Consider the following 12,151-nt stretch of genomic DNA (forward strand, 5'->3'; position numbering starts at 1 on the left):
ATTAAAATACAAAGTAAAGAGGAGTGATCCTAAATGGGAACCTTGGGGTACCCCCGACAAATTGGTTATTATCTGTGATAGGTAACCTTTTAGGAAAACAGTCTGACATCTATTTTTAATGTAAGATGAGGACCATCTGATAAAATTTTCACTTATAACAACTTTTTAGAGTGTATTTATTAAGAGTGTCACGATTCACCTTGTCGAAAGCCATCGAAAAATCAGTATACATAACTAAGAATATTTATGAAGTACAACATAAATAAAACTAATATATTATAACCACTTATGTTAGGCTTCAGTTTAAGTTTACATGTGTGATTATGTTTGTCCTCTTCAGCATCTTCGTGTGTCATGCAATACTGAACACGATTGTCTTTTATGCAATTACACGTAGAAACATACACGTATATATGGACAGCAATGTTCGCGAATTTAATGAGACACCCATACATAATGCAGGTTCATTATTGTTCACGTAGTACACAGTACGTGAAGAAAAGTGTTGTTGATAAAAATCCGTTTTGCAATGTTTTACTTTAGAAAAAGTTATTTTAAAGGCCAGACACTTGCGTTATCTCAAAAAACTTTTATAGAACATGTCTATTTGTCTGAGGCTTTAAAAATAAAAAGCCAGGTTATTCATCTGTCTTATTTCAATAAAGGTATAGTTTTAAGAATGTTAGTTGCCAGGGGATAAATATTTTATACAACACATATGTGTAAAAATTACTGTTGTGAACATTTGAATTTTATTACGAAAATAGAAGAATTAATTTTGAAAGCTATTCATACTATAATTAGTTTATCTTCAGTGATTATAATCTAAGGCTAGGTGGCGACATGCTGAGATTATTTGAAGACTCCATTAAAATCACATAATACCTTTATAACTCCAGGCTATTTACTGACTTAATAATTATTTATTGCCACCAACAAGTATATTATTACTCTGAAATATCATTAGTTTTATCTGCAGTGAGTAGAATCAGACCGTTGATAAATTTTCGTGATATTAAAATTCGAGTATAAAATGTGGTATTTTAATGAATCATACGAAAAAAAAACATCTTAAATTAAGATAAATGAAAAATATTACTACTTAACAATAATTAATAACCTAACCATTTTTTCTAGGCCTTTGTCTGTTTCATATTCTTTTATTTATAATATTCTTAAAATGTACTTATGTGCTTAAAAGTAAACTTACCACACGACTTGGCTTGAGTTTACGAGATTGAACAATTGAAAAATATTCAATAATGTACATCGAATTGTCTTGTTATTATAATATATTTAATTTAATGCTGAAAACTGTTGGAAATAGCTGTCCAAATCTCACGATGACAACTGACCGTTTGCTAATTTTTTGTGAGATATACAAACAAGTTAGTGTTCTATATTTCTAGTTATGATTTCACAGATGACAAATAACTACCATTGACGAATCCAAAAACAGATCAGCCGCATGTCTGACTAAATCTAAAATTATAAATTTCTCAATTAATTATTCATGTGCTCATTACATAATTTACTTAAACATGTTTTAGATTTGCATATTTGCAAATGGAGTCTCTCTAGTTTTTGCACGATTCAAGCATCTCAACTGAAAATATTTCTACCTGCAGAATAGCCAGGGAGGTTAATGCCCCTAATAAGCCTATTATTTATATTAATAAATCAATATGATTTTTAAATGTATTAACGGGCTGGAAAATCATTTCACATTTTCTTTAAGAATGCGCTATTATGTATCTACATAACGAGGTTTAATTAAATTATTTTGAGTGATAATTATTGTGAAATTGGAGACACAAGAATAACTAATAATATACTCTAATATACTCGTACATGTACAAGCTGTTGAAAGAATACAAAACAAATTATTACGTTTTATAAATTTTAAAATGGGTATTCCAGCAATTATGTTGAACTACAACAATCGTTTAAATTATATGAATATGCTCAAATTGTCAGACAGAAGAATTTTCACGGACGTATTTCTATGTAAAATTCTAAATGACTTCCGGATTCCGAAACGTAATACAAAAGTCAGTATTTATTTAAGTGCAGAAATTCTCAAACTAACTACCATATGTATTTCTCTTTGCCCAGAATACTAATGGAGAGAAAAAAATTTACCAAGTCAGTGGACATCTTCAATTTATCTTTAAACAAATATAAAATGTTGTTAATGAAGCAGTTCAGTTATGTACAATAAATAATGTATATTTCTTAATATTCATATGTAAAAGCTCCGAAAACGGGCGTTAATTAATAAATAAATGATGGGGATTTGCGCGATTTTTTAATTTTAATTTTTTAATTAATTAATTTCAATTTTAATTAATTTCAACAAATTCGTAAATATAATATTTCCTTTTTTCAGATATAAACCCACGTTAAGATAAATGAAAACAGTACCTAACCATTAAAATATTTTACGTAAAACGGTTTAAAAAATTAATAAAACGCTTTTCAAGTATAAAATTAGCCGAAAGCACTAGATTTTATTTTTCTACGTTACTGAATTAGTAACTTTCCGAGGAATTCGTTTAGAAACATCTGAAATTTGAATAATAAAATTATCAGAATGAATTAAAATAAACCTCGCGGAAAGATTTATTTTCCAGGCCTACTAGGGCAATTTCGACCGTAGGTCCGGCCAAAACACCAGGGCAGCGCGTCGAATATTTTTGTAAGTAGTTACTTTACTTGCATCGTTACGATTCCGACTTTATTTTAGGGGATTGTGCCGCCTTAAGGACGGAAGTAGTTCCTTTAGGCTTATGTGCGTTGATACTAAGTATAATCCAATAACGGTAGATAAGATAACGCAATACCGATATAATCGTATTGAATCACATGAAAAAGGGATAGATCAGGGATGTTCCCGGAAGACATATCTCGAAACACTTTATCGGGCCATGTCAAGAATAGTACGTCTGAGACGATTAAGGCGAAGATTAATGTCAAATCACTATTTTGATTAATTTTTATAACGAATTGGTGTACATTATGTAAACCAAAAAATATACTTTAGTTAAATTGAAGGTTTTCCTATCGCTTCGCTTGATTAGAATACAAATAAAAAAATAAATTACTCAATAAAAAATATAAATGCAAACTACTACAATTTTTTTTTCAATTGAAATGTATGATGCATAAAAGAAACAACTTTTAAAAAATACAGTTTTATAGCTAAGATTATCTGTGACAGTTTCATTTGATTAACTTTTTTTCTTTCTTATAAAAATTATTTACAAAATAAGTAAAAACGAGTTTTTAACGTTAACGTTTTGAACGTTTCTAGACTCCGTTTGTCAAGCGACTTTAATGCCTATTACCTACGATATAAGGTATACCAAGAATATACACATATTTGGCTTGTAGCTTCCTCTTAATGTGGGCTTACTATCAGCATACTCCTGCAACCGAAAAGCTTGATGCTTAGTGATTAAAACTCACTAAGCATCTCATAGTAGGCTTCTAGTTTCGATTTAACGTTTCATTTTAGATACAAAAGGTGGTTCGACGTTCGAAAGGCCTGAATTAAACTAAGTAAGTGAATTTTCGTAATCCTATTTCAAATTCCTTATGTTATAGTAAGCTATTTTAGAACCGTGAAATCAATGCAATTAATAAAAATTCACCGGATATGATGCATAGATCACACCGGACAAATAATCTGTTGATCTCCTATTATGTTTGACCTCACCATCGACTCAATAATTGGCCCTCATTTCAAATTTATTAATCGTATACGCACACGTGTTTATTCGTATAGTGAATATATTGAATACCACACACCTTACAGTACGAAAATCGTTAAATTTGCGCTGCTTTCGGGATAAAAGCGGTTAAATTGTTTTACCTGACTGTTAAGCTATATAATAACTGTGAATATTTATCGCTCACGGTGTCGTTTACGATGTTTAGCATAATAACATCATAAATAAAAGTAGATTTTGCGTGATGTTCAAAACATAGTAAGCGACAATGATTAACAAATTAATGGATCGCTAAATAGCTGAACAAAACAACGTAACCATCGCAATGTAAGGTATTTCGTAATAAATGTGGATGACATTAATAAAATAAACATTCGTTAGAAAGTTTGGTACTCATGTACATATCAATACTTCCGTGTAAATCCAAAAATTGTGGCATCACACGAATTAGTACGATGTATAACCGCGTACATAAAAAAAGTTGTGTTTACCGTCTTGTACTGTGCATAATTGTAGTTATAATTGTAGCCGGCATCCAAGGCGGCTACACTATCGCTATGGAAGAAGTGAGTAAAAAAACTCAAGGCAGCCATTTTACTGTGTATTACAAGCGGGACAATAGTCATTTACGATAATTCTACAGATTACATTTTTTTTTCGTGGACGTGAATACCGCACAAGAGTCCCAATTGCTCCAAAAAGTCTGGAACCAGTGAGACTATGGTATTCCCAGTTGGGGTATGTTGTGAGGCTGAAGGTAGTGGGGAGAAGAAGGAGATGAGGAAGATGAACATGGGGATGTACATGGCTATTCAAAACTGGTCGCCAAATAGGGCCAAAGTCATTTCAAGCAATCTCTGAATTCTGAATGGTTGTCTTACACCAGGGAGATACTGAGAGTATCATTCACTCGCAAATATACTACATATTAGTTTATGTCAGTAATTTGAAAAATACAAATTATTCAAATAATTTACTTGCGCACGCCGGGATTTGAACCAGCGACCTCCAGCTTGCTAGTCGTGAGCCTTACCCCTCGACTAAGGAGGCCGTCAAATTCTTACGATGTTTTGTCAAAACCAAATTTTTAGACCACTATAATATACGATAAATTGTATAGGCGTACAGAATCCTTTTTGGGGTGATAATTTGGTATTTTTAAATATTAAGGGGGTGCGTTCGTCGTTGGCCGCTTAGGCTGCTTACGATAAAATACGGTTACGATGTTTTGGCGATCATGGTTCAATGTGGTCAACGAATGCCTGCAGCATTCATTTACCGACGGGCTTGAAGAAGTCCACAGGGCGACACCTGAGGCCCTAGGCAGATTCGCTGACCTAGATATCCCCCTCTAACCACCCCACCATAGGAAAGAAGAATAAATACAGTACGAATAAATCTGCATACATGTATGGTGAACAGTGAATTGAAAAAGCAAAATATATCCGGAACAATGCAAATTGGCGACATCAGTTTTCTTCCAAACCGGTTTATATAAAACTTCTAGGAATCTGTTCAGTGTGTTTAATTGGTTATTAATTATTAATAAATAAGCGAGGCAGGCACGTCCAGGTAAGTCTTCGTAAAGATACCCTTACTTGTGTAGTGGGATACTGGATGGATCAACAAATTAAATTAATAATAATTTTGTTTTTGTTAGGAAGCCGAAGATTGCAGCAAAAAATTTATAAAATAATATTGTCGAATTTAATGCATTAATTTAAAAGGAATGGTACTACGCGCCCAGTATCTTGGAGCGTTTGCGGGTAAGAGGGGACTGTGGGCGGGTGTTAACTAATTACAAAACTTTTGATCCTAACAATACATCCAACGTGTCGCCTTTAAAACGATTTGATTGTACTTATGCTACTTGCTTGTACAATCAACTAAGTTTTTTTAATTAGTGAAGTGTGTATGATCCCGAGAAATAAAAAAACCCATGTCAGCTCATTGCACAGGTTTTATTGACTTATTATTACATGCTGACTATATCAGTGATTAGATGAGGTTGTGATGAAAGATTTTCGTACACAAATGTTTGAAGACTTAATAATATATATAGGTGTACTCGTATTTCCGAATGGAGTCAATGAAACCAGCTTGATGCAATATTTCTGGGAGGATATTTCAACTTCAACACCCTTTGATACCTGTACTAGTGCACTATTCGTGGGATATCATACACATTTTAGATTTATGATTTATTTATTTATAAAGTTTTTTATTCGGTACGTGTGAATAGAGTCTATAAGTTAATCGCAGTTTCTAGTTATTGCGAGTATTTATTTATTATAATCGTAGTTATTTTGACAGCTGGTAGGATGGTGAAATGACCTCTAAATGTAGAGTCCTCCCTGCAGTCCCTTCACGGAGAAAAATAATCCTGTTAAAAAAGTGACAGCATGCCAACTTCCTGATAAAATTTTAATCATTCTTAATATATCGAGAACGCGTGTTCTTTTCGTAATAGATACCATGACGGAACGCGACAATTTCAGTATGTCAATATCAATATCAGTATTTGTATGAACACGTGTTCAGGCGTCTTCATAAAACGTTTGATTTTGACTGATACTTTGTTGGGAAGTCATTCAATTTATGCGTTATAGGCCTGCAATCCCATTATTAACAGGAAAACGAATAATTTTACCAGATTGTTAATAAATTAACAGTATTTCATATCTGTATTTTTCGCCGTGTCTTTAACATAGCGCTAAATGACTTCTAATAATAATATATTTGAAATAATACAACATTATTTATATAAAATTATAAAAGTGCATAAATAATAAGAGATATATAAGTATAACCGACCTTCTCAAAATTATGTACAATTTTTACCAAATAAAACTCTATCTCAGTATCTAACATCACAAAGTGACTGCTTCATATCAAAATAAAACCTTTTTCACATTTTCCTTTAAGTTTCACTTAATGAAACCCGGAATATTCTCAAACTTCTTTCGTAGATCAGCCACGAGGTTCGACTTCTATCGGCCTTTTTTGTCGTGTATTCTCTGAATTAGGCGGTGAAGTACACACCAACTTATATAATTTTTAAATCTGGTTATTTATCCGAAGTAATCTTTGTGGTTTGCATTTTTTTTACTATGTCGACAGTATCTCGGTATATTCGGGGATTTCTTAGCGTGCGGTGATGAAACATGTAAGTGATGTAAAAGAAGCAAAATAAATTAACTTATATATTTTTGCTGTCAAATAATAAAATTATTCATTCGGGAAAATAAATAGAAAAATGTTGTCTAATCTTCTCAAAGGTAATATCAAAGGAACTAGGGAAGAAATAGAGAAAGGATAAGACTACTCGAGCACACAATTAAAATTAATGGATTGGTAATCGGCAAAATTACCGAATCGAGTGTCAACCCGAAAAGAGAACAACATTAAACCAATTTTAATTTCTTCCTTTGAAACAAAAATAATGGCAAATACTCGATAGTTGATAGATTTAAAGGGTAGGTACAGATTTTAAATTCGTCTATAACAGAGGTTCCCAAACTTTTTTTGCCCCGTAGATCACTTGCCAAATATTTTTTTTCCGTAGTCCCCCTGCCTGCCGAATATCGAATTTTCCTAAAACTATTAACGTCCTATGTGATAATCATTTATTTTTTTCGTAAAAAGATTCCCTTCCCTTTCTTGCCCTACAACCGGGTGACGATATAGTTCCTCTGTTTTTGCATTGTGCAGACAGAGGCGCCCTTGTGAGGTATTACACCAAATGAAAATGAAGCAGGATAAGCAACGGGAATTTCTTTCTGTAGCTGGTCCTACAGAACTGCCCCTGATCGATTTACGATTCTTCTACATTCCATTTCCACAATCAAAATGTCCTCAAACTTAGTTTTGAAGTCTGTGTGAAGTACATCTAAATGTTGAACGTCATTATTACCCTGGAAGTTTTTCAAAAACAAGTTGGGGAACTAGGAAAATTCGCGCCTTCCAATGTGCAATGTTTTGGTTTAAAATATTAATTCTGACGAGAAAAGGAACGTAGACTCTATTTATATACCTCAATAAATAACTTTACGATATATAAACATACAAATATCAAATAAGTAATTTCTCAGTCTATTATTAGTATCACGTAAACTGTGTTATTTGTGTTAGGTATATTGTGTCATTTACGGAACTCCTAAATATTGAGTTGAGGTAAATGGGGGTCCGCTCGTATGTACCCCCATTTTAATCTCGTTAACCCCCAAATTTTTTTCTCGCTGACATAGACCCCCAGCAAGCCGATATCGATCCCTATAGACCATATAGACCACTATTCCATATGGACCACTTTGAGAACCTCTGGTCTATAACAAGTGCCATATCAAACCACTAGGGACCGCCTAACCGCAAGACATCACATCCAGTAAAAATAATTCCGCTATGCTTTTACTAAGAATACCTCTCAAAGGGGTTTTCACCATCCTCTTGGTAGCTTATCCAAGGGATAACGTATATTTCTAATTTACAATTTATTTCTTTATAAATTTCGAGTTTTTTAATCGGCACTCGAACCTATGGACAGTGGCTATACACCGGAAAAGAGTTTTCTAACCGGGCGGTACACGAACCTATGAACATTAGCTAAACATCGGATAAGAGTTTTCTAATCGGAACTCGAACCAATCGAAAGAGGCTATACATCGGATAAGAGTTTTCTTCCTATTGAAAATATTTATTTTATAGTGGATAGTTACTTTGACAGCTAATCATGAGGACGGTGAAATACCCCCTTATTGTTTTAAAAGAGTTAATGTATTCTATCTTTTAGTGGAATATTCACTGATTTGAACAAACTAGGTATACCAAAATGTTACGATTATGGTAAATTTTATTTTGAAATAATCATATTAATTGACAATTTAAAATTGTATTTCTCAAAGGGACGGTGTTACTTACTAAAACGACAATTTTTTCAGATGTTATTTTCTTAACTAAGTATGCGACATGTTTTTTTGTACGTTAAACAGGCAAAGTATATAAATTAGCTATATTTTATAACAAGGTAATTCAACACTGTTTTTATTTGTTACAGTATCCAATCAGGCGACGGGCTAATCATGAACCACTCGGATTTTGATTTTCCTCGAGGATTTATGTTCGGAGCGGCCACGGCGGCTTACCAGATAGAGGGCGCTTGGAACGTTTCAGGTAACTACTTAACTTCCTAATGCCTTCAACTAATTATTATATTAACTAACGTTCATCAATAATTTGCTTAAAAATCATATAAAAACGATTATAGTCGAAACTCAGTTAAATTCTACGAACTTTTAAAGAAAACATTTTCCCCTACCGGGAAAAGCAAAAGATACTACTGAACTGCTAATAATATTTTGAAATAATACAACTTAAAATAAAGATGATTTATTTAATTATACGTTTATTTATTAGTCATTTTCTTCAAGAAAATGGAAAACTTTTAGTACTAAACGTATAAATCACACAATTCTGCATACATATAATAAAATATGTAAATTATGTTTCCCAAACGTACGCATAAATAATTCGTAAAATTATGCGAAGTCATGAAATTAAATAATTTAGTTTTTTTAACAAAAGAAAGACAAACATTCTCGGGTTACGAATAACCTGACAATATTTGAAAATCTCCTCCTACCACCACAGTAAGCGGTAAATGTTACTTGTGTTGTGATGGAGGAGGAGTTGAACACACTACGCCTGGGTGGGACCCAAACGCGATGTCAACTCGGCAACTGACCGGTAATTATAATATTACTAATGGGGTCGGGCAGACATTGTCCTGCTACAGACCGCCTTCTATGTAGACCGCATTTTATATAGACCCCATTTTATGTAGACTGCCTTTTATCTGTTGTCGGATATTTTATGCATTTGACCATAGACATATGAATATTAGTAGACCTGCCCTAAGTGATTAAAAGCGTATTATCCCCACTCCCCATACCGGTTCCATTGGAGCCGGCTGTGCTCGCGTATGGCCTCAAGTGAAATTTGAAAACGTGACGTCATCATTCTTGTGCGAACTATGGTCGAGGCATCATCGGTTCATTTTACGAAATAACACTGCAAAATGTTGACTTGTGATATGAAAACTTGTAAAAATAGATGTGAAAAAGAGAATAAACCCAATTGTCGTATTACATTCCATAAGTAAGCATTATTTTACTTTATTTTAAGCTTATTCACACCGTATTATATGGATCAGTTTTAGAAACAAATACTATCACATCACAATGTAGCGATTCTCAAGTGTGCTCATCGTTGTTTACTGGGGTAGTAAATTATGAAATATTTGTAAAAGTGTCTTAACTAAATACTCTGAAACTAACTACGACTCTGAAAATAGAAGCTGCCTTACTTTGCCGTATTTGGACTTCGCAAATTAGTTCATAACGTGGCGAGTAATTTGCGCTCCCATGTAAAAATGTCTATTCATTCAAAAGCAGATTTTACTTTTAAGAACTAAATGGTGATATTATAATGCGAGATGCCTATTTACTGTCAGATTGATTTATTGACGAATCACAGTCAGCCTTACCCCCTTCGTTCTTCAACAGTTGATTTTACCCCTCGCCATTATCTTCTCGTCTATTAATTCCTATGTCTGTACATTTGACATATATATAATACAGGCGCAAGTCACATCCTTCGTAGACATTGTTTTGACATTTCATTTGATATCGATCATTTCAGCAGATTGTGATTATTGTTCAGTACGATAGAAAATAAGTGAAAATGCGACCGGTACAATTTAAAACTGCCTTAAAGTATGTCTCACAGTTTGACAGATTGCCGAACGAATACGATATATAGAAAACACTTTCGATTTACATCTTTTTCTCATTTATTATTCATCTCATATTCATGTGTGAAAAATAAAATGAAAATTCTTAATTGATAAAGTCTAAACAATATTGTTGTTTTAAATTAGAGTAATGAATTTTAATTTAATTTAGTTAGTTATATTTGGTGAACAATATATTTTGTCAATCCGTCTTTTGCAAATATGAATACATAAAGCTTACACAACTTAAAAATGAATTACGACCCTTTTTTCATATAAAAAAATCCTTACAATATCATTAAAAAATATTGGGGGTAGGGGGATGTCTATAAGTAAAAACTTGTGGTTGTATGTATTTTTGGATGATAAAGCTGAAAAAAAGAAGTTGTTAGAAAAAATAAAAATAAATTAATTTAGATCTCGACAACAGCGCCACATATTGGGTCCAAAACTATCCTATGTTTCAAGCTGGAACCAACAATACACATTCACAAAATTTCATTGAAATCGTTTTGCGGTTTCGGAGATTAGCGTGTACGAACACAGTGAAATGTGATTTTTATATATATTCAGAATATCCAAATAAAATTCATCTCCCATGAAACTATAGCCTCTATGTGAAAATGATTAAATTAAATACTGGTACAGTTTTCCGCTGAATACCACATCAAGCCTGTAGGAAAGAGTGTGTTCAAGACAACCACAGATGTCACTCGTTCCACAAAACACTCTGTACTATTATGGTTTGATTCTCGGACAAATCACCCGACTGATCGAAACTGAAATTTATTTTAATTTTCTTAAAATTATTCTCGTGGAGTTTTTCTATTGCATTTTAATTAATTTAAATTTAAGCATATATCTTGCCATATCTTATTTAATAGTAAGTACATAAAAAAAACAATATGTTCATAACGCAATTGTAAAATGTTATAGAAATAAATAATTGCAAAGTCATATCTGCGGTGCAAATAAATATGTCTAGTAGGTGGGTACTTAATGTACTGCGAGAAAAACGTTTACTGATTAAATTTTACTTTGTAAGAGAAGTTGAATGTATTTATTATATTACCGCGTAGCCTGTTTGATTATTTAAATTTAAAACTTTTTTTGACTAATGTGCATAAGTACCTACTGCATATTTATGCAAGGTGGCGTAATACAAGTGTATTGCGTCGAGCATGTGCTGTTGTTATTGAAATTAATTATGTCCATGATAATTATCTAACCAAAAGAACGATTTATGTTTGTACTACACTTTATTGAGAACTGAGAGTGTAACTGTAAAATGAAACAGGGGAAAATGTTTTCTTTCTTTTTTAAAAACTTAATTTCTCGGTAATCTTCGTGTTCAAAAATATGTATAAATTAGGTAGTTATGTAGGTACATATATATAAGATCTTTACCAACATTTGTAATAGAGTTTGTTAGTTTGTTTGATTTGAACTAGCTTAAGTCGGTAAGGTTAGGTTAGGTTAGGTTTTTAAGGCTTATTTCAAGACTTTTAATGACTTTACATCATTTTTCAAAAAAAAATGTGTTTTGCCACTGTCCTTAGTTGCTATGGAATCAATAATGATATCAATCATGAACCAATAATTTGCCATGGAACCAGTAATGGAATAATAGACA

General features: G+C 32.5%; 1 protein-coding gene across 1 annotated transcript in view; it reads left to right on the top strand.

Moving 5' to 3' along the window:
* LOC149425116 (myrosinase 1-like) overlaps positions 1-12,151 on the top strand; it is a 38,063-nt gene that overhangs the window by 12,212 nt on the left and 13,700 nt on the right. The window contains exon 3 of the mRNA XM_089649318.1: positions 8,785-8,900. Within this exon, the coding sequence (XP_089505444.1) occupies positions 8,785-8,900 (116 nt within the window). The remainder of the gene's footprint in view (positions 1-8,784; positions 8,901-12,151) is intronic.

Source organism: Hesperophylax consimilis, chromosome 3 (genome assembly GCF_061612785.1).
Source record: "Hesperophylax consimilis isolate HC1 chromosome 3, BYU_Hcon_1.0, whole genome shotgun sequence".
Taxonomy (NCBI): Eukaryota; Metazoa; Arthropoda; class Insecta; order Trichoptera; family Limnephilidae; genus Hesperophylax; species Hesperophylax consimilis.